The sequence below is a fragment of the Jaculus jaculus genome, chromosome 2 (genome assembly GCF_020740685.1).
Source record: "Jaculus jaculus isolate mJacJac1 chromosome 2, mJacJac1.mat.Y.cur, whole genome shotgun sequence".
Taxonomy (NCBI): domain Eukaryota; kingdom Metazoa; phylum Chordata; class Mammalia; order Rodentia; family Dipodidae; genus Jaculus; species Jaculus jaculus.
In genome coordinates, this window is record NC_059103.1 from 20,581,681 (window position 1) to 20,605,360 (window position 23,680).

The 23,680-nt window shown below is 51.4% G+C and overlaps 1 protein-coding gene across 3 annotated transcripts in view; it reads right to left on the reverse strand.

Annotated features, from left to right (window-relative positions):
- Positions 1-23,680, reverse strand: part of Nfatc1 (nuclear factor of activated T cells 1) — a 126,616-nt gene that overhangs the window by 94,177 nt on the left and 8,759 nt on the right. For all 3 annotated transcript variants that reach the window (XM_045143022.1, XM_045143023.1, XM_004662635.2), the window contains exon 2: positions 16,260-17,361. In XM_045143022.1, coding sequence (XP_044998957.1) covers positions 16,260-17,361 — 1,102 coding nt within the window. The remainder of the gene's footprint in view (positions 1-16,259; positions 17,362-23,680) is intronic.

Consider the following 23,680-nt stretch of genomic DNA (forward strand, 5'->3'; position numbering starts at 1 on the left):
CCAGGGTCACGACTATGTGCAACAATGTGTGTATATCTGACAGTAACAAGTTTACTAAGTGCAGCGATCTTTCTAGATCTTTCTAGACACTTGTCAGCTCTTGTTGGAAAATTTAACATGAATTTGACAGTTTCCCCCAAACCCAAAGGTCTGCCCTGCACTTTGGATCAGAAAGAGGGCCAGGGTGGAGTGAGGAAGCTGGGTGAATATCATGTATCCATACTGCTGCTATGAGAAACACCCCACATCTGAACATCCTGTATACCACCTTCAGTGTTCTTACTAGAGAAGATCAAATCTGTTCATCTGCACAGAAAGACTATGTCTTGCTAGTGCACAGTGATTCTGCTGCCCAAAGGGGAGTTCTCTGACATCAGGCCCAGAGACAGTGACAAGAATTTGCTCACTGAAGATAGGTGCTCATGACAACTCAAAAATTTATGCTTCAGGACATATCTTCAACTCCATGCAATCCAGAAGAAGACAGAAGACTAATCAAGTCCCTGGGATTACATTTAGAGACATTATCCAAACAATTGGGGGTGGATATGGATGCATTTTACGTAGAGAAGGGATATGCCAGGGATAGAGAGATGACTCAACAGTTAAAGTACCAACTGTGCAAGCATGAGGACCAGAGTTTGTATCTCCAGAACCCACATAAAAGCTGGAGACAGGGGCTGGGGAGATTGCTCAGTGGTTAAGGCGCTTGCCTACAAGGCCTAAGGACCCAGGTTTGATTCCCCAGTACCCACATAAAGCCAGATGTACAAGCTGGCGCATGCATCTTGTTTTCAGTGGCTAGAGGTCCTGGCAAGCCCATTCTCTCTCTGTCTCTTTCTCTCTCTCTCAAATAAGTAAATAAATATTTTTTTAAAGGTGGGCATAGGGACATGTTCCTGTGACCCTAGCACTGAGGACATAAAGACAGGAGGACTTGTGGGGCTCACTGGCTAGCGTGTCTAGCCAAAACTGTGGGTTCCGGGTTCCGTGAGAGACCTTGTCTCAAAAACAACATGGAAAGCGGTTGAGGAAGACACCTAATGTCAACCTCTGGCCTCCACACACATAGGTACACACATGCACCCCTCACACACACACATGCATGCACACCAACACACACACAAAGAGAATATGTGTCTTCACAAAATAAAACATAATTTGGCATCCAAGGATTTCCTTTTTTAAAAAAAGAAAGAACACATTTAAGCATTTTAGCTTACTGTCCATGTTTTTTTTTTTTTTAAATCACAGCATCATACCTTACCACACAAAAGCTACTGCACTTGGACTTGGCTGTCATTATAAATGGCATATGAAGTCCTTATAAATTAGATCAGGGGTTATATCTCTGACCCTGCCTCAACACAGGATTACCATAGGCATGGACATTTGGTGGGAGGGATCCTTAGGGATTAGCCTCATGATTCCTGAAGACACTAGGAAATGCCCCCTCCCTTTGCCAGGTGGTCACAACATGAATCTGATATGATTGTTTAAAATTTTTGTCAAAACAATTTTCTATTGCTATTTGTGCCTCTGGACAGCACCCAAACACATGTGCAAAACTGAAGGCAGCACATGGTGTGTGAATAATAAATATGCAAATGAAAACAATACTTCTGATCCACCAGTGCTGAAAGTTCTGGAAATAACTGCCTGTCCCTAACCATCTGCTATACTGAAGGAGCCCCAGAGCACTTCATGTGGCCTGAGGTCTGGCTTCTACCCCAAAAGAGGCTGGTCACCGTGGGACACATCACTGTCACCAGTACTGTTGGATATCACGTGTGTCCACACCCTTCTCTAGGCCTGTTTAGAATGGTCACCTATGAAGAACCTCAAGAGTGCCTAGAGAGGGGACTGTGCCTTACCATCTCCATGTGACAGACAAACGTCCTAAGACACAACGCCAAATAAAACATCTATGCAGGTCTGGAGATGGGCTCCCTTGGACCGTGCTGCTGGCTAAAGACTGGTAAACTTGGCGACATGGAACACCAGCCTTCCCTTGCCTGCTGGCCCTGCATCGAATCCCCATGACCCCTCTCAGTCTATTTTCAAACATGTACACAGTGGTTTCCAGCAAAGTACAGATTTTTTTTCTTCTCAATTCTTGCCAGGATTTTTTTTTTTCAGAGCTTTTGCTCAGTTCTTACATCCTGTGGGCCTCAGGTCATAAGGCAGTGGCCTTGGGCTCGAGTCTACAGGGACCACGCTAACATAGCTCCATTTTGAGAGGGTTTTGGGGGGGAGGACAGGAGGGAAATACTGCATGGGAATGACAGGCAGCCTCCCATGGTAACGGGCAAGCCCGGCCTACCTCAGCACCTCAGTATGTGGGTGGGGTGCAGGGAGAAGCCACCCGCTCTCCCATTTTGAATCACTGCTTGAAGTGTCCTTTCCCACGAGAAAGAGTTCCGTCTCCCACTGACTCTGTTCTCTCACACAGGAAGAGTGCGAAGATGTTATCGGCACACAGGTCACAACACAGAGACTACCTACACACTGGATGCAAAACCAGAGGCCACAGGGGGTTCACATACCCTGGTTCCTAGCTACCAGCTCTGTTGCCTCCTTAGCATCTGGGAACTTTGAAGCCCGCAGCGGAAGTCATCCCCACCACCCGGCCATTAGCGATCACCAGCATCATGTCCCCATCACACAGCCTCAGTACCTCACCCCGCGCAGGAAAGCAGGGAGCAGCATCTAGAGAGGCTTCTGTCAAATCACAGCTCCTCCCCTGTCCTACAAGGATCACACTCCTCAATCCAAATCTAGCATAGGCCTCGTCTGAGCCTCAGAAAACACCCATAGGTAACATGGTTTTCTGAGAGGAAGCATCACTCTGAATCTGACCCCTGAGCTCTGCTTTTTGCATTTCTATCAGCACAGGAACTCAGAAGCCTGAGCATTACCTGCGTCAGAATTCAAAACCAAGATCACATGATGACAGCCAATCACTGGCAAGTCATCCCCTTTTCAGGCCTCTCACCCACTTCTGAGGAGGGGCCCAGCCATGGTCACTCTGCCAGCCAGGTGGGTTACCTCTGAGGCCTTGGTGCAACCTTGTCTCAGAGGTCTCTCTCTCTCTCTCTCTCTCTCTCTCTGCATACAGGCCTCTCAAGTTGAAACAGTCACTGAACACCTGGGTTGTATGCACAAGCCAGTGGCCAACCACAGAAAGAGAATCCAGTGAGCCCTGGGCCCCCCCACCCCCCGCATCAATCTGAGGGACAAAAGAGCCATGTGACACTCTGGAGGCCATTAGCAAAACCCATATGGGGGGATGAAAGTGTTGTACGAGAGGAAAGTAAAACACACATGAGGAAATGACATACAGACTAACCGAGGTGGGGGAGGGGGTTCCTTCCGGAACCTGATTCCGACAACTGTTCAGCAAATCGTGAATCGGAGAGAGAGAGAGGCAAGCAGTGACTTGACGTGGCAGCTTACTGTACAAGAAGAGACAGTGCAGATGGAGTCAGCCTCTGCTGTCAAGTTTCTATCCTAGGCACACTGGAACATTTGCTGATGACGTTGCAAGATGCCCACACCTGCTCGGAATGACCAGGGGGACATGGAGGAGCTGGAAGACAAGAGTCACCCACACGGGGAGTTCTGTGCTTAAGCTTCCTGCAGTGGAAGGGCAAAGACCGGAAAGACTTTTCAGGAGTGGGCTTGCGGGGCACGAACCAAAATGACTGCTGTGGTAGTGTAATTCTCAGGATTACCAGAGACTCGTGTGTCTTTTTTAGTTATCTATATTTCTAAAAGATTCCACAGTAAAGGGTCTAGCTTGTATTTAAAAAAAAAAAAGTAATCATTTTATTTATTTAATTTGGTTTTTCGAGGTAGGGTCTCACTCTACCCCAGGCTGACCTGGAATTCACTATGTAGTCTCAGGGTAGCCTCGAACTCATGGCAATCCTCTTACCTCTGCCTCCCGAGTGCTGGGATTAAAGGTGTGCGCCACCACGCCCAGCAAAAAAAAAAAAAGAAAAGTAATATTTTTTTTAAGTCTCAAGTTTTAACTTTCTGTACTTGCCTTGTAGCCCAGTTAGGTAAACTGGCTTGAAACAGAGTCAAGCTTCCTGGCTCCCTCCTGGGAAAGGTCACAGTCACTAACTTCTGAAAACCAACTTTCACCCAACATCAGCCAAGGCAAAGGTACACGCGCCTCCCTCAGAAGAACCGCTGTGTGAGCATTCCCACGTGTCAGAATGTAGCAGAGACACAGTGTTGCTTAAATGGTTTGGGTGAAATCCTTTTAACTCTGAATGGTCCACAGGTAAAGCCCTTGTGTGTTCTTACTTTAAAGGGAAAATGCAAAGGTTATTGATGCTTCCATAGTCCTAAGGTCCATGGAGCTATAAACCCTAAATGTGGCCCAATGCAAGTCTTCCCATGTGGAGCAACATGAAGAAAAACAAGATTTTCAGTGTTACAGCACATTTTATCAGGGTCAGCAGTCAGAGCTCTCCTCATGGTTTAGTTGTTTGGAGTGTTCCCTTTTAATTCAGAGAAAGAAAATGGGAGAAGCTGAAGGAGGAACCAAAAGAGGGAAAAGACCAAGGAGGGAAGGAGAGAGGAAAGGAGGAAATGAGAGAGGGAGGGAGGTCTTTTGAAAGCTATCATTACATTTCTTGGCGGGCTTAGTGGCCTCCGGGCCTCAAGGGTTCTATCTATCTATCTGTCCAAGGCCAAGCCTAGGACCACACAACAACCCACTGTCAAAGGTCCACAGCTGGTCCATGGCCCCCTAACTGCAAAAATCAGCCTGAGAAAGCTTTCCCACCTAAGTGGGGTCAGCCTTCCCAGAGACCGGCTCAAGAGCTGGTCAGAAGAAGATAGGTGGCCTCCTGGGATAACCTGCTGGTGGAGCTGGCAGGGATCAGGGTCTGGGGGTCATGTCTTCTCTGCTCTACTTGAATCTCACTGTCCTTGGAGCTCAAGCTTCCAGCCTCTTAAGACAAGAAGGCTGGGAGGGAGGATCTCAGGGACTGAAGGTCTGCAACCCCTGCTCTGAGAACCAGGCTTTCAACAAAGCAAAATACATCCCCTTCACTTCTGTTCAGCCAGAAAGGATGTGAGTGGAGGCTGGGCCTCAGCAACCTAGGAACATCTCAGAATCTCCTATGGGCTCTAACCCATCACTGTCCCAGCCGGAAGCTGACAGATCAACTGTCCCTTGGTGGACTGGTGTTCTGGGCATGTCACATGTCACTAAGAAGTGGCTCTCTTCTGTAACCCAGAGAGCCACAGGTTTCCCAACCAGGGTCCCATCCCCAGGGGTAGCCAGGAACAGGGCAGGCGAGGACCCAGTCACGGGCTCTCCTGCCAACTGTGGGCTCAGAACATGGGAGCTACCCTCTTCTGACCTCCTCCTCCTGTGCTCTAGCTTCTGTCTTGATGGCTGTGAAAGACAAGCCTCCTCCCACAATCCCAGGGCCCGACGTAGCTCCAAGGCAATGACGCAGGACACCAAGCTCGCTGCTCCATCCTCCACTCACCCTGTCCTCTGTGCCGGCTTTCAGGCAAGGAGCAGAGAACACGAACAGCCCGTCGGCAGGCAGGCAGCCCCTGTGACAAGAAGTGGAGTGCACCCCTGCCTCGGGAGATCAAGTCACGCGTGTGGGACGTGCGTGCGTGCATGTGTGTGTGTGTGTGTGTGTGTGTGTGTGTGCCTGAGTGCACGTGTGAATGCCTGTGTCATGTGGTAGACAGGTTGGCCGCTTTCTGAGGTTCTTCCAATGAGTGTGTGTAGCATTTGTCAGGAAGCACTTCTCCCAGCTCTCTGGAACATCCACGTCCCCTCTGGCCAATGTCTCCCCCACCTCCCTGACACATAGACATCCCTAAGTCTTCTCCCATGTGTCTGCAGCACAGACCTCGCTTTCCCAGGCTTGGAGCCCCATCACCACCACATCCCTCCTGTGGCAGAGGAGCTGGGTGAGAGGAGGGTACAGGGTGAGCCAGGCCAAGCTTCCAAGCTCCAGCAGCCCTCCCTTAGGCCCCAAGCTGGACCCTGGAGGAGTGTGTCTGCCAAGCTAACCCGCCTGTGAACGAGGGACACACAGGGAGGAAGAACAGAGGCAGAAGAGTTTCCATGGAAGAGAACTCCCAGGGGAGAAGAGCCAGGTGGGCCTCCCTTCTCCCTCTGCCCTGGCGCAAGTCCAACTTCCACACACCCCACGTTTCTTCTGTACACCCCACCTTCCTTCAGCACCTCCTGTCTTTCTCTAGTTTTCAGGTGTCTTAGCAGCCACAGTTAATCTGGGCTCGTGCCACCGACGTTTTAGCAACGAGAGCGCTTCAGGCCACATCTGCCATGGGTTGTTTATGAAAAACAGAAGCAGGGCTGGAGAGATGACTTATCAGTTAAGGAGCTTGCCTGCAAAGCCTGAGGACCCAGGTTCAATTCCCTAGTGCCCACGTAAAGCCAGATACACGAGGTGGTGCACGCATCTGGAGCTCATTTGCAGTGACTGTGGGCCCTGGCGTGCTCATTCTATCTGCCTCTTTCTCTCTCTCTCTCTTAAATGAATAAATAAAACATTTAAAATAAATAAAAATAAAAACAAATAAAGTCAAGAAATTCAACACCGTACAAGTGGCCACAGGACAGGGCACAGGTAAGTCGCAGAACTGATATTCCAGCCAATTCAGTTTCCAAGTAAGGCTGAAATCATCACTGGTCTAATCGTCCACATTTGTTTAATCTGTTCAGTTTGGTGCCAACCTGCAGAGCAACCTGGGCAGCAAGTCACAGACACTGCTATTAAGGGGCATCTAAAGTAAGCTCCTCGGGTCTTAGCTGTGACACACTGAGCTGCCCCAAGCGCAGATTATCTCGCAACCATCACAGGACGTGGTGCAGCGCAGGGCACAAGGCCCTCAGAGCTGGAAAACTCGGGATGCCCAGCAGAGGTCCTGCCTGTGGCTGAAGCAGGACTCTAACCCCTGCAGTCACAGCTGCCCTTCACCCTCGGGCTAGGAGAGGCTGCACGAGCTGCTGCCCTCTGCAGTTTGTGGCCTTTGAGTAGCCACGGTGTCACCGTGGTGACAGCTCCTCTGTGGGCCTTACCTCCTCTTCCTGGCTCCAGTTGAAAATAAGAATGTTACTTCTGCCAGGTGTGGGGGCGCACGCCTTTAATCCCAGCACAGAGGTAGGGAGATCGCTGTGTGTTCAAGGCTACCCTGAGACTCCATAGTGAATTCCAGGTCACCCTGGGCTAGAGTGACCCTACCTCAAAAAAAAAAAAAAAAAGACCAGCAAAAAAATGTTACTTCCTATTGCCTTGATCTCTTCTCTGGGGTGCACGGGTGCATGTTACCCCCCTCCTGCCCCAGGGAGTATGAGGGGGTATGAGCCAGGACCCTGCCACTTATGTGACAAGCTCAAGGATGTGGTCAGACTTGTGGGACTGACTACGATGGTGACATCGTGCTCATTCTCAGGATCCGGAGGCTCCCCACCTGCCTATTCTATTTAACTCATGTGCCGCAGACCCACAGCCCAAGGTACCACGCTCCTCAGCAGCGAGCTCCTTAACTCTGTGCCCGAGCCATGGCCCTGGCTGGCATTAGTGACTTCCAGGACACTAGAGTCCCTTGCTGCCCAGGTCTCCTTAGACACAGAGTTCTAGTTCCAGAAAAGCAAGGGTCAGCAGAGCAAGTCATTGTCCCTCGATGACCCGGGGGACACTGGACATATAGAGCCATATGTTCACCGGCATGGACAGGTCAGACATTGTGTATCCCTTGAGGTCTATGCCCTACCCAGCACAGTGCCCTGGGTGGAGCTTGCTGTAGAAGCGGGAGCCGATGTAATAGGGATAGAGCTGGGTGGCCAGCCCACGAGCCGGAGCGCTGCCGCCACTGGCAGGACAGAGGTGCGCTGTTACTCCTGTGCCAAAACCTCCTGGCCATATTCTCATCTCAAGAACGTAGGCATGTGGCATGTGGCCGCCATATCACAAGGGAAACTTCCCCTTCTGGTAGAACCAGAACCACTGCAGCTGCAAAGCAGGCACCAGTCTGGTGGGCAAGTCCACACAGCACCCAACCGAGCTTAAGCCATCACAGCAGAGGAGGGTCCTTCCTTTGACCCCGGTGTCCCTGCCCAGGAAAGGGTCTACCACGCCTCTTGCATATGAGATTGCAGGAGACAGCACAGGGGGTCTCACAGACTTACATCAGATGCAGCGTTCCCATCTACTCTCCCAAGGCCAGCAATACCTACCTGTCAAATTGTTTGAGAGGGGTGGGGAGAGGGAGAAGGAGAGGGAGGGAGGGAAAGAGAAAGAGAGGGGTGAGACAGAAAGAATGGGCACACCAGGGCCTGCAACCACTGCAAATGAACTCCACACGCATGCGCCACCATGTGCATCTGGCTTATGTGGATAGTGGGGGATTGGACCTGGGCCCTTAAGCTTGGCAGGCAAGCGCCTTAACCACTAAGCCATCTCTCCAGCCCCCAAAGAAACTTTAGAAGAGAGCAAAAGACGGCAATCCCACCACTTGCCAGGAAGCAAAGTATGCTGTCAGCAACCAGATGCTCTGTCTGTGGTCACTGACGCATGTGGCCTTGGACACTTCCTCCAAGCCAGGGCTCTTAGCAGTTTGGAAGATCTCAAAACTGGAGACCTTCGAAGGCTTCAGGACCAGGACTCTCCAAGAGTTGGCTGAAGAGGCTGGGGCCAGGAACACTGGATCCGCCCTCCTGAGGACAACGGCATGGCGTTGTAACTATTCTGAGACTGGCAATTTTGGGGGTCTCAATGGCTGGACTTAAGAGAGTCTGAGTGCAAAGCCACAAAGATTCACGTCATCGCTCATTCTCCCCAGAAAAGCGGAAGTAACATGAGTTCCCCTTTCTCCATGGAAGAATGCTCAAAGGAAAACCAAGGGCAACATCCTCTGCAGCTACAGTCTCTATATGCAGTCTTCTAAAGAGTCCTGAGATCCCAGGCTCATCTTCCAGCGAGCAATAAGCATGGCAAGGCGTGTTCGCCAAGAATCAATTGCAGGGCTGGAGAGATGGGTCAGTGGCTAGGGCACTTGCCTGTGAAGCCTAAGACCCCAGGTTCAATTCCCCAGTACCCGTGTAAGCACAAGGTGGCAAAAGTGCCTGGAGTTCATTCCATGCAATGGCTGGAGGCCCTGGCGCACCCATTCTCTCTCTGTGTCTCTTTCTCTCTCTCTCTCAAATAGATAGATAAAATATTTTTAAAAATAGGGTTGGAGGGATGGCTGAGCAGTTGAGACACCTGCCTGCAAAGCCCAAGGACCAGGTTCAATTCCCCAGTACCCAAGTAAGCCAGATGCACAACATAGCATATGCTTCTGGAGTTCATTTGCAGTGGCTGGAGGCCCCAGTGTACCCATTTTCATTGTTTCTCTTCTATCTTTCTCTCACTGCTTGAAAATAAATAAATAATATTAAAAAATTTTAGGAGGCTGGAGAGATCTTAGTGGTTAAGGTACATGCCTGCAGAGCCTAAGGGCCCAGGTTCGATTCTCCAGGTCCCACATAAGCCAGATGCACAAGGTGGCACATGCGTCTGGAGTTCATTTGCAATGGCTAGAGGTCCTGGCACACCCATTCTCACTCTCTCTCTCTAATAAGTAAATAAAAAAAATTCTTAAAAAGTTTAAAAATAAAAAAGGATCAATTGCAAACCAAGCACAACACCCAATGCCACTGCAGCAGCATGAATGAACTAAATTAGCTGAAAACCACATAATGTTCCACAGAGTTCCGCATGCAGCTCCCAGGTCTTAAATGCTAGAGCCCTTACCAAAACATCCAGAGAGCATGTCCCTTCTCCAAGGCAGCTGAATTCCCTGGCTCCTGGGGCCCTAACCTGCAGTCCCTGACTATGTCTCTCACCATGGAAGACTTGGGCTCACTCCTGTGTTTGAGCTTCCTTACTGTCCTCCCAACACTGCCCAGGGTTCACAGTGAGAGCTGACCCATGCATGGGGATCCTGAGAAGCAGGGGCACCACAGAGGTGGACTCTGGGATGTAGGGTTTGAGGTTCAGCTTATTTGGGGCTTGTGTCTTGACCCTATCAGTTACCACCCAGGGACATGACCAAGGGACCCTGATTCTAGCACTGGTGCCGTTGGTGGTCAGGTGGCTGGGTCAGACCCAACATGGCACAATGCCTCTTTATCTGTAGGTGAGGTGAAAGAGACTTCTTTCCAGTCACATACCAGCTACTGCCCCCACCACAAGTCCCCAGGTCTGTAGCATGATAGAAAACCTGAAGGGGGCACCCCCCACCTGGTAAGGATGGCAGCATGCTCCTCCACCTCTCAATGAGGCAGAGACAGTCGAAGACAATTCCAGGTTGATGAAGAAAGCAGGAAGCTCATGAAACACCAAGTTCATGCCCATGCCCTCACTACCCGTCTCTCCCGTCGGGGCCTCGGCCTGAGGCCTGCCTTCGCACACTACCTTCTGGGTGTGGCTGGCTCTGCCAGGCGAGCGGCTGCCACTGCCCCCATTGGCACATGGGAAAGCAGTCTGTGTGGACTCCCGGCACCAACTCCAGCTCCCAGTCACTTAGTTTCTTTCAGGACCGAATCTGGAGCACAGTATACCGGTAAGAGCTATGGGAGAGGCGTGGGTGATCCACGTACACTTAGAGCCCAGGAGGGGAGGGGAGCTCAGGAGGCCAGCTGAGGCTCTAAAAGCAACAAATAAAATCGCATAGCCAGGCTGCAGTAAGGAGACCAGCTTGCAAGCAGTGCAGGCTTTGCTGCCCCCAGGGCAGCACGTTTCCTCCAAGAAAAGGATGGCAACTGAAGGGGCAGGGAGATAAGAACTGGACAGATGGGGTACTGGGAATCCTACAGGCAGGGGTACTTGAAACTGTACAGGTTGGATCCTGGGAATCCTATGCACAGGGTCAGCATGCCCTTAAACAGCTCTATCATTGGAGAAGACCCGGCCATGGAGGTGCTCTGCGAAACACAAGGGTAATTTCACATTCTCGACTTGTATGCTAACCATCTTCCAAGGAGGGATGCACACACCCCTTTGTCCACAGCATCGCAGGATGCCTTGGGGAAGCTCCTGCTTCCTATGACCACCTCTGTATTCGACCCTCTGTTCTAGAAAAGCGGGGTCCCTTCTGAACTCTGTCTTGGAATCAACATTGTCCTGAAGTACACAGAGACGTGGACACTCCTGCTTGGCCACTAGGGACCTGGAGACCCGCAGAAGCGAGCACTAACACCATGCCTGCCCAGAACCTACAAAGATACAAGCTGCGCAGAACAGCCATTGAAACCGAACATTCCCTGATGAAAGCGGTAGGGGATGTTTGGAGAAAGATAAGTCCTGGATTTATTTGTGACCCATCTACAGGTTTATTTAATCTTAGTCCAACACAGGATAAACTCTGCATGATTCAGATAACCTCACAATGCAAGAGGGCTTATTGTACCTTTTGATGCTAACACATACGCATATTGTCAAAGACACTGGCACCAGGAAGACCTCAACAGCACAGCCGAAACGTGAAAGAAACCAGGTCTGGCACGCACTGATTTTGACAAATACTTGCTTCTCATCATCTGAGCCAAGCTGACTCTGAGTTAAGGCTGTTCACCAAGCCTCCCCTCCCCCACCCCTTGGAGATGGTACTCCTTTAAAAGCAATGGCTCATGCATGGAAATCTACCTCAGTAACTGTGCTGCTGATGTCGAAGATACACTCAATTAAAATGCTTCGGCTGTCCCCAATCAGTCCTTTTTTTATCTGTATTCCTCATATAACTTTGCCTCTTTACAGGCAAATCCAGGGATCATGCTGGGTGCCGACAGCAAGACATTAAGACACTTCCCACGAGCCTCTTCTAGATGGAAAGAAATGTCCCACGTGCAGCAGACCCGGGCTCCAACACACAGTCAGCACAAGCGCCCCATTAGGTTTGGTTCAGGATGGAATGGATGGACGAATGGCCATTTAAACTTTAGTTCCTTTAGGTTAATAGAAACATCCCTAGAGGCCACCATCTGAAAACCGCAATTAGGAATATCGAAATGTAAGCTATTATCTCCAGACACGGGTGTCCAGGTGCACTCAGAAAGGGACGGCCCTCTCTGGGCTGTCACACCAGGTACACTCCTATCTGTAGCTGGCACCAACATCAGAGGTGGCGCTTCCTCTGCAGAAAGTGTTTGTCGTTATCAACATCATCTGCAGGGAGAAGCAGAGCAGGAAGGAACCCTGCTCCTTCCCAGGAGGCCTTGCAGCCTGATGCAGATGCTGGGGAGGGAGGCTGAGTGAAGAGTTGTCATTCAGGGACGTTTCCTCACGACCCCCCACCCCCCCGCCACCGCCAAGTGACCTCTGTGCCAGTTTCCCGAGCTTCGGCCACATTCAGTTCAACCCTAAATCTCCATCCATGAAATTCTATCCAATATGCCTCTCAGCTTCACAAGTATAATATCTTCATTGGTAGAAAGACAGAATTCAGTTATTGTTTGACATGTCCCTCTGTGGGTCAAATGGAGGGCCTCATACCCAAGGGGGGGGGGTGGATGCCATAAATAAGAGCAGAAAGAAAAGTGAGGTCACTCCAGAGCACTTCAAGTCCCTTGAGAAGGTAACCACTCCTGGATATGAAGTTCTTTTAGCATAAGATGAAATTGGAAATGCAGAGGTGCCATGCCCAGGACAGGTGGGGCGGGTGGAGGGGGAGAAAGAGAGGCGCGGACATGCTATGAGAACTCTCCTCCCCAAACCTGGGGCACAGCCTTTCAGGGGTGTGCCTGGGCCTCTGGTGCTCTTGTCCACTGAACGCATCCCTGGGGAGGAAGTCCGGCCACTCTATCACGCTGGCCAAATCACTACACATTTCATTTCCACAGTGGCTTCCAGCTGCCCACAGCAGCCATTAATGAGTAGATGGAAACCCCGTTGCAAGGGACCAGGAAACATATTTTAAGGTGGAACCAAAACAGTGGGAAAAGGTGAACTCCGACCCCACAACCCCAGGATGGGGTGGTGTTTGCATTAGCTCACAGGAATGTCATGGCATCACAGTTATCGGGGGACTGTGTGATCACGAGATAAAGACCACAGGATCATGGGTTACCAGCGCCCTGCCAACACTCCCAAGCAAAGGAAGAAAACAGTAAACTGTGCTTTTGAAGACCGGTGCCACAGGCAGGCAGCAAAGGGAAGTAGCCAACTATGGGCCAGAAACACCCAGAAATACCAGAAACATCCACGTTCCTGGGGCCACAGCTGCGAAGAACCCAAGAAGAAACTGGGAATGGCATCGCGCTGTTTTCCCTGGTTTAGTAAGCCAGGAGATCGAGGTGGTTGTGTCCCCTCCAAGTTCCTATGTGCAGCCCTGACCCCCAGGTCCCTTAGAGGGTAACTGATTTGGAGAAAGGATCTTTAAAGGTGACAAAGTTGAAGTCCCTAGGGGAGGGCAAATCCAACAGGTCTGGGGTCTTATAGGGAGCAGGACATCTAGACACAGGGAGAAAAATACAGTGAGGATGACAACCTGGACATGGAGCCAGGAGCCAGTACTGTCGCAGCCTCATCTTGGCCTTCTAGTCCCTGAGTTGGAGGAGCACATGCGTGGTGTTCAAGTCGCCCAGCTGTAGTCTCTGGGCCCTGTAGCTCTGCACACCTCGCATGGGATTATCTGGATCCTAATAACTATTTTTTCCATGTATGTGTGTGTGTGGTGTATGTGCATATATTTGTATGCATGTTCACTTGTGTGTGGATGCACATGTGTGTCTGCATATGTGGAGGCCAGAGGTCAACATCAGGTGTCCTCCTTCATATTGTCCCTCCCATTTTGCTGAGAGCGGGTCTCCTACTGAACTTACAGCTTGCTGCTTTGCCTAATATTGCTAGCTTGTAAGTCTCAAGGATCCTCCTGCCTCCACTTCTCAGCACTGGGATGACAGACTGGCACCACCGCACCTGGCTTTCGGTGGCTGCTGGGTACTAAGCAAACCCGGGTCCTCATGCTTGCACAGTGTGGTGGTTTGAGTCAGGTGTCCCCCATAAACTTAGGTATTCTGGATGCTAGGTTCCCCAGCTGATGGCAATTGGAAATTAACACCTTCTGGAGGGAGTGTATTATTGGGGGTGGGCTTATGGGTGTTATGGCCAGTTTCCCCTTGCCAGTGTTTGGCATACTCTCCTTTTCCTGTTGTCCACCTTATGTTGGCCAGGGGGTGATGTCCACCCTCTGCTCATGCCATCGTTTTCCCTGCCATCGTGGAGCTTCCCCCTCCAGCCTGCAAGACAAAATAAACCTCTTTTTTTTTCCCACAAGCTGCTCTTGGTTGGGTGGTTTCTACCAGCAATGTGAACCTGACTGCAACACGCAGCAAGTATTTTCACCCCAGTGCCATCTCTCCAGCCCCCTGGGTTCTAACAACTTCAATTTGTTTAAAGCCAGGCTAGTTATATTTGATGACATTTCCCTCCCTTATCTCAAGAGTTCAGTTAAGTCCAATGAGTGACAATGAACCTTATTGTCCATAAAATGCAGATCACAAAGTGTGACGCCAATCACCCTGAGCTTGAGAGAGAGTCAGTGTTGAAATGGTCTTGTTTTTAGTTAAATAGAAATCATAACCATATTACAACAGGCACACGCAGTTATTTATGGATGTTTAGGCTCCCATATTTATGAGTAAACACTGGTCTTGAGACACCCTGACGACAGCTCTGAGCTACCAACCCTTTTGTATCTCCCAGGATGGATGGAGAGACATGGGACAGAAAGACAAAAGCCAATATGGCACAGGAAGGGCATGGCATGCTTCCATCCAGTCATCCTGCCTAAATGGGTCTGCCCCGTTCAGGAACAGCCATCCTATACCTCCGGCACCACCTTTCACAAAGGTCCAGTGGGGTCTCACACACCCTTCCACTACTGTTCCTGAGGAGCCTGAGCTGGGTGCACCCGTGTGGCTGCTCTATGGAGGGAGTATCCCAGAAAAGCAGTTTACTTATGGGACTGGCCACCTCCACATCCACTGTCTTCATCTAGAGCACACCTGCTGAAGAACCAGCTGGTTGTACCAGTTGAGTCTGGCTCTGCCCACAGCAGAAGGGCATGGGGGAAGGGAGAGCAATCCACAGAGAGAAGCACCAGGTCTGGGCCCCATCCTTGGCTGCACCCAGGGCCCCTGGAAGTCACGAGTGCCTTGGCCTGGGGAGGTGGTCCTGGCTCTGATGTCACCTGCCCTCTCCATGGCCTGAGTGGATGTTTGCATGTGTTGGATGAAAACCCTGGAGCAGAAAGCAGCCTGCCGGGGTGGTGGGGGGGTGGCGTGAGTGGCCCACCTGTCGGGAAGGCTGTTTAGTGAAAAATAAAAGCACAAGGGCTGGTGGAACATGGGCAAGCCTGCACCCTGTTAAAAAGAAAAAAAAAACCTAATAATCCAACACAGGAGTTTTGGAGCACAGGCTAGCTCCCAGTTACCAGACTCCCAGCAAGCGCACGCTAGTCTCCGGGGAGTAGGAGGCTGGCTTGTTCATGCAACACTGGTGAGCTGGCTGCTCCAGGGACCTGTGGTGCTGAAAGCCCATCTGCACCCGGAGTGCTGATGGCAATTAAGGCGGAGAAGGGAAGTGTGTGAGCAGCAGGCAAAACACACACACGGGGGGAGGGGGGGTGGCTGCTGAGCCTAGTTTATTAAAAACACGACTGTGCGCATGTGTGATGAACCTTGCTGGGGGGCAGAACTATGTCTTCAGAATTCATGCCCTGACACCAGAACCTTACAAACGTTGTCTCCAAGGAAGCAGCATCTCTGAGGTGACACCCTTAGGGTGACCCTAATCCAGCCCCAGGTGTCCTTAGGAAAGAGACTAGGAGAGCTGAAGAGACAGTTTAGTGGCTTAGCGGTTAAGGCACATGCCTGCTAAGGACCCAGGTTCGATTCCCCAGTACCCAAGTAAGCCAGATGGACATGGGGGTGCATGCATCTGGAGTTCATTTGTAGTGGCTAGAGGCCCTGATGTGCCCATTCTCTTTCTCTCAAATAAATAAAAATAAACCATTTAAAAAAAATTTTTTTAAAAAGAGGCTAGGAGACAGAGGCAGGCATATAGGAAGCTGTCACCAGAAGAGGAAACCCAGGAGTCCAGTGATTCACAGGCTCCCTGGAACCTGGGCAACACCCCGTTTTGGCCCCAGCAGCCCTGCTCCTGATGGGTCGTTTGAAACACAGTCGGCCCCAGCTCATGGCTGCTTACCTCATGTATGATGTAGGAGACAGCGATTTGGGCTTCGCCCACTGGTACGGGGCCTGTGGCACTGACAGGTACTGCTCACAGAAGGTGCCCTTCCGCAGGTGCTGGAAGGTGAACTCCTCAGGCGGGAAGTCGGAGGTGGGCGGGGTGGTGCCCAGGTCCTCACCAGCTGGCTCCACTTTGAGGGCCACCGAGGGCGCATGCTCCAGGGCCGTCTTGCGGGACTTGACGGGAACCCCGTCGCCCATGTCCAGGCTGCTGTCCGTGGTCAGGGCGTTGATGGCGGCCACAATGGCCGAACTGGTGTACTGGGTGGTGTTGCCGAGCCAGGTGTCCTCGGTCACGCTGACACGCGGGGAGCCGTGCGGGGACGGTGTGGGCGAGTGGTGGGGCGAGCAGGAGGACTGGCGGCCGTTCAGGCTGTACTTGCGCTTGTTGCATGGGGATGTGGGCCGGGAGCCGCGGGCCCCCAGCCAGCTCTCCTCGGTGACGCTCGCACGTGGGGAGGTGGATGGGGAGTGCCGGGGGGAGCTGAGCAGGTGGCAGGCACCCAGGCTTCGGGGAAAGGCCTCCTCAGGGTCCGTGGTCTTGGGGGACACACAGGGCGATTGCCACGGGGACGTCTGGGGGGACGCATACGGGTATGAGTAGTTGGATTCGTAGGAGGAGGCCTCGGAGTTGCAGCTCCTGGAGGACAGGCTGCTGGCCGGGCTCAGGCAGGAGGGATCTCGGTAGGCCTCCAGGCTGGGAAGGTGCAGTGTGGCTGTGGATGGTGACCGCTTGCAGCTGGGAAGAACATCTTCCACCTCCACGTCATGGAAAAACTGGCTGGTGCCATGGTGCAGGCCCAGGTAGGAGGTGATCTCGATGCGAGGACTTTCTAGAGCTGGGGCCCCATTGGGCCGGGTGTTGCCCGAAGAGAGAAAGTACCCGGATGGCCCACCATCCACAGCCCCTCCATAACCCGAGGGGTGATTTGTTGAAGGAGCGGCTGAGATGCCCGGAGTGGACGTCTGGAGGTCATGGCACTGAGCTGGCAAGGAGCTGTGTGGTGCAGAGAGAGGCAGACCCGAGTTGATGCTGGGGGTCGAATAACTGTAGTGTTCTGGAAGGAGAGAGAAAAGATGACATTAAACCAGTTACCAGTAAGCACATACCCACGAGGGTAATGAAACCAAGACTGGCATCATCCCTTGATGGTCCAAGGCCCATAGACTGTAGCCACTTGGCCTCAGTCCCCAGGGAGTACCTTGCGAAAATGTCCAGGGTCAGGCTGCTCCAAAGCCTTTTGCCTGATGTAGCCAAGTCCAGACCCCACCTCCACACCAGCATGACAGAGCCTTCCTTGCAAATGCCCTTCCTCCAGAACTACCTAGCTGTCCCTTTATTGCTTTCTGTTCTCTCCATAAAACTGCACACCATAGCAACTGTCTTGATCTTTTTTTATTTTTATTTTTACTTTTAGAGAAACAGAGAGAGAGAGAGAGAGAGAGAGAGAGAGAGAATTGGTGCACCAGGGCCTCAGCCAGTGCAATTGAACTGCAGGTGGTTACGCCACCTAGTGGGCATGTGCGACCTTGCACTTGCCTCACCTTTGTGCATCTGGCTTATGTGGGATCTGGAGAGTTGAGCATGGGTCCTTAGCAAGCATCTTAATCGCTAAGACATCTCTCCAGCCCACTGTTTTGATTTTAAGCCTAACCCAGCACTTGGGTTTTTAGTTCCATCTTACATGTTGTCCTCAGCACATGCCACAAGGTAAATAGAGTGGTAATTCGTCCATCCCTCCATCCAGTAGAAACTGGGTTCCATGGTGCCAGAAACTTTCACCTGTCTTGTTCATGGCTGACTGAAGAACCAAAAACTATGCCTGGCACATAACGTGTGTCCACTGTAGCTGGGCATGGTGGTACACTTCTGGGGAGGCTGAGTGAGGCAAGATGATATTTAGTTCCCGACCAGCCTGAACTACACAGTGAGACTGTCAAAAGAGGAAAGAAAAAAAAATGTGTTCACGATGTTTCATGGGTGGATCAACTAGAGCATGATGGGTGGTGGACGGTATATGGGTAACTTGTGGAGGGAGTGAGAAGGGAGGGACGGATGTGTGGGTAGAAGGAGATGTGTGCTTCAGATACAGGGGCCCAGACATTTAAATCGATTGTAATAGGTGAATCACTGTCAAGGCGTCCTTATCCCCAGCTGCAAATAAAACATCCCAAAGATAGGATGAAAGTAGGGTCACTCATGGACTGCCTGGTGCCCAGAAATCCATCTCCTAAAACAAAAGAGAACAGCTGATTCCAAGGCACCTCTAGGTTTCAGTGTCATTGTGTGTTAATTATACGTTAAAAAAAAAAATCACTGTTGTTCTAATTAGTACTCATGGTGGGAGGGCCATGCTTCTGGACTTTTGGTCTGGGAGGTTTCTCTGCATGTCCTGGAGCCTTTGAGCACATGGCTGGGGACGGTAGTTCCAGGTCTCTAAATAATGGAAACCAGCACCTGGAAATCCTAGATCCACTCCTGGCCCCAGTGCTTGGCTGCAAGATATTATATTCAAGGACAGCTCTGGCCTCTGCCATGCCCTGGTTTAGAAATCAGCAAGGACGGGCTTCAGTGACTGAAGGGTCTCAAAGCAACAACCTAACGCCATGGTATTTTCCAACAGGAATGGGCCAGCCCAGCAGCCAGGCCCAGTCTGCTCCCAGTGTGGCTTACTTCCAGAAGGGACTCCTGACTCATCTTCTCACCCTCACTATCAAACAGGTTTTGTTTGTTTGTTTTGTTTTTGTCATCTCAAATTCCCTCTGACCACACAAGCAGCCTCCTCAATGCCACAGAGGCACTCTGCAAACTCCCCTTGTGATGAAAAGGAAGCTGGAAGAAATGGAGGTAGCAGGAGGCAGGAACCCCGCCCACTCAGGTGTCTGCCACACACAAATGTCATGTGCTCAGGCTATCATGGAGGGTCTCCTCTGCTTAATCATAATGCTATGCCCCCTCCTAAGACGATGAGAAGCCAAAACATAATGTTAAAAAGAAAAATGACCACATTGGGGCTGGAGAGATGGCTTAGCGCTTACAGTGCTTGCCTGAAGCCTAAGGACCCAGGTTCGATTCCCCAATATCCATGTACACCAGATTGCTTGCAGTGGCTGGTGGCCCTGGTGCGCCCATTCTCTCTCACTGCCTCTCCCTCCCTCCTCCCCTTGCTGCTCTCCAATAAATAAATAAATAAATAAATAAAATATTGTTTAAAAATGACCATATTTTCAAAAACCCCTCAAAAACCACTTCCTGGAAAAGAAAATAAATCTTCTAAAAAGGTAGCAGCGATTGGTGGCTGGTGGCATCTGGAGGCTCACTTGGGCCTGGCCTTCATGGGGTGCCTGAGTCCAGGCTCTTGCCGTGACCACAGGACATTGCTCCATAGCTGTTCACTGGCCCCAGCTCTCCCCACATCCAGCTGTTCAGCCTGGCCTCAGACAGCATAGAAAGGTCAACACCAGCACCCCAAGTGTGGCCCAGGAGAAGAATAATAAGGGCACAAACTAACTGCGCCACACAGTGAGAACAGCAGCCCTGAGGGACCCAGTGTGGGCTTAGGGGGCAAGACAAGCTCAGGTAGGAAGGTGAGCCCAAGGATAAAGAACAGGACACTGAGATGAGGAGATGGCCCAGCTCCTCTGTGAGGCCACCAAGGGAGAAGCTTGCAACACGCTACCAGGGACCATATGCAAGAGATGTGTCACCAAACCCCAGGCCTATGCCCGGACGTTCTCATCTTCTCCGCTGTTCTCACCGAAGGTTGAAATGTACATTTTAGCTAAAATAGTAACAATAACAATAAAAACAACAGCAATGAATGAAAGGAAGTTTATTGATGCCCCTGATGCGTTGCTTTGGTGTTGCTCACAGGTGACAGACACAGGGACAGAGGTGGCTGTAGTGAGCTCCCTCATTACTAGCCCGTCATTTCCAATCTAGAACTTCCATCGCAAAAGCATTATCAGGGCTGGAGAGACGGCTTAGCGGTGAAGCGCTTGCCTGTGAAGCCTAAGGACCCCGGTTCGAGGCTCGACTCCCCAGGACCCACGTTAGCCAGATGCACAAGGGGGCGCACGCATCTGGAGTTCGTTTGCAGTGGCTGGAGGCCCTGGCGTGCCCATTCTCTCTCCCTCTCTCTATCTGCCTCTTTCTGTCCCTCTCTGTCTCTCTCAAATAAATAAACAAAAATAACAACAAAAAAAAAAAGAAAAGAAAAGAAAAAGCATTATCAGCTGGATGTTGTGGGGTGGCACATACCTTTAATCCTAGCACTGGGGAGGCAGAGGTAGGAGAATGACTGGGAGTTTGAAGCCACCCTGAGACTACATGGTGAATCCCAGGTCAGTTTGAGCTAGAGTGACACTCTGCCTCAGAAAACCAAAAAAGTGAGGTGGGGGGAGAAAAAGAAAAAGCATAACCAGTGTTCTAAGGTCCCAAACACGTGGCTAGGATTTACCTGTTTTTGGGTAAGAAGTCAGCCTCACAAGGGTGGAACGATGGGGACACCCAAAATGTCATCATTCTTGGTAATGGGTGTGGGGGGGGTTAAAATGACATATTTATAGGGTAGCACTGTTAGTAACGGACTTTAGCAAATCGTTTTACTAGTAGTGGTGTCTTCTGCAGTCAGTTATGACTTCGGGAAATGTCTGCCTCCCTTCTCCTCAGGATAGTGCTGCCTCTACCGCTGAACTTAGGTTTGTACCTCAGGTCTTACTACATCCTCTGAAATGCACCTCTCTTCAGGAAGTTTCTCTGGGAGCTATCACCCTTTAGGGCCTGGCCCTCTGAGCACCTCTCGGGATCTTCACCCACACCTGGATGGTCCCCCACTACCACCACTGGCCCCACCCGGTCACTGCGCTGAGGTGCAGACCATTTGTGCTCTGTTCTCCACCCTGTTGACCTCACTGGAGCCCCAGAGGGGTCCAAGGAGCAACCTCCTGCAGGCTCAGGGACACTACACAATGAAGCATGCTTAGGGCCACCACATCCACCTCTGAACCTGAGTCCTCAAGGTGGCATCCTGACAACAGCGGCAGTTCTGTCTAGCTTCTAGATGAAATGTCCGGTACGGGTCCCAGCCTCTCCCAGAGGCCAGCTTGGGAAGTGGTGGCAACAGCATGCTGCTCTGTTCTAGCTATGGCCCTCCACATCGCGTGAAGCATGCCAGCAGGCTAGTTACTCAAAAACAAAATGTACTTGCACCTTAAGCAACACCCAGGAATAGTTCTCAATGCCACGGAATAATTAAGGATGAGGATGAGGCTGATGTCCACACTATCACAGCAGCTAGGCATATAGGCAGAGGGAACCCAGTTTTCTATGCAGAACCATGTCCCAGCTCTCCCCATGAGCTGCCAGACCCCATAGGAGGTATGTCGTGCACAGGCCTTGGCTCCCACAGTCCTTGTCTCCCAAGCACAAGAATCCTATTTAGTCCAGAGAAGAGCTGGATCATAGCTGACCACCTTCTGTTGGTGGGAAGTTCTAGAAACTTCTAGCAACAAGCCAAGCAAGTCCTGGGTTCTCCCAGACCTACAAGACTCAACCCTGCCCTGGTGCCGTCCACAGCGATGAGATCAGGTTATTGGAACGTTCCAGAAAAAAAACAGCTAGTGGCAGGCAGAAGGTGGCAGACCTCACAAGTCTCTGCTAGTCTCTTTGGGGCTGTCGTAGGAAGCAGGTTTCTGAGAAAAGGGCCCAGGCCCAGGAAGAGAAATGAGGAAGAAGGAGGCCTCGTCATGCTGGGCCCAGATACAGAGGTTAGGAAGTATGTACAGTGCGGACCACCAGCTCTGTAGCGGGCTGTTGAGCTCAGCCGAGAACCTAGGTCTCGGAAGAACTTCTCGCTGCAGAACCTGGGTGTGGGGGAGGGGCCGCACTAGCACCCCAGCCTCTGTGGACTTCCACCTACGCCTTACTGCACCCATTCAAAGGGCTCGCTCTACAGGCAATGACAATCCTTCCGGTAACCTCTTTAACAATCCAGAGAGTCGGGGGCTGATTTATGTAACATCAGATGCTGCTGAGGAGCTGGTTAGTCACCTGCTGTTGTGCCTGGGTGACGGCTCCTGCTGAAGGGGTCACTAAACTGCGGGGCAGGGGCACCAGGAAAGAAAAGCCCAGTTGTAGCAAAGACCACCGAGCATGCATCCTGCCGTGTCATGTGATGACGGCGTGGCCACCCTCGGAAGGTACCTATGTCTCTCTTCCCGCACCCCAACACTCAGGTCCCAACTCACTCCTCTCAGTCACCCTCCTGCACGCAATACTCCACGTGGGCTAACCAGACATCACCTAAGGTGGGGTGCTGGCAGTGCTGGGGCTCACTCTGAAGACGAGATGCCGGCTTCCACTGGTCTCGGCAGACTCAACAAGCCGGCATCGCCCAGAGCCGACCATCTCATTCTGTGGAATAAGGCACTGCAGGGCCATGTCACACCATTACTTCTGAACAGCCACACCATAAAAGCAGCCGGCCTACTTACTTCCTCTTGGGACGCACAGACTATATACAGGCCCGCGCTCACTGCCCACAACGTGGTCCCCACTGACCCATGGTGTCTCTGCTGCAGCCAGTTGCGAACCGCACTCTGGGGGTGCTCCGCTTCAAGTGAAGACGACCGTGTGTTTGCCACGCTACACCCGTGTGACGTTCTCCAAAGAGCATTAGCCAGGGGCGGCTGCCGCCAGATTCCAATGCTTTCCAATGCTCACCGACACAAGGACTGGCTATCACAATCCACTTTTTCCTTTCGTTTTTTTTTTTTTTTAAAGAACACCCCCTTCAGCCTTTGCTGAAGTTGCACTACAAAACTGGGGAGCTAGAAATAGAACCAGCAAGAGCCTGCCAGCCAGGTCCCATCCTCCAAATGCCTGCCTGCCATGCCTTCTCCACACAGGACAGACCCTATGGGCTGCACGTTTGCTCACAACACAATTAGACCAAAGAAAACAACAACAACAACAACAACAACAACAAAGCGGTGCCGTCTTACTGCTGGAGGCTGTTTACTCAGCCTGCTGGATGGGAGCTACCTAACAGGATGGCACGGGGACTGGGTCAGCCCTACAAAGTGACAGACAGCAACAGGTTGTGAGGGACTTGTCTTGCGACCATGCGCTGCAGACAGTGTCACAGCGACAGAGAGCCGGACTCACAGCCCCAGCAAATGCCACCCAGTGTTCCCCAAGGAAGGTCACCACAACCTGCCTGAGGGTCCTGTATCCATCCAGGCCCACCCCCATCACATCATCCCTGTAAGACCTCTCAGAACATCCCCCCACCACCACCACCAGGTGAATACATCATTTTAAAAACTGTTTCTCATGCTCTGTTTTCAAGAAATTAAAAACATTCAAGATGTTCC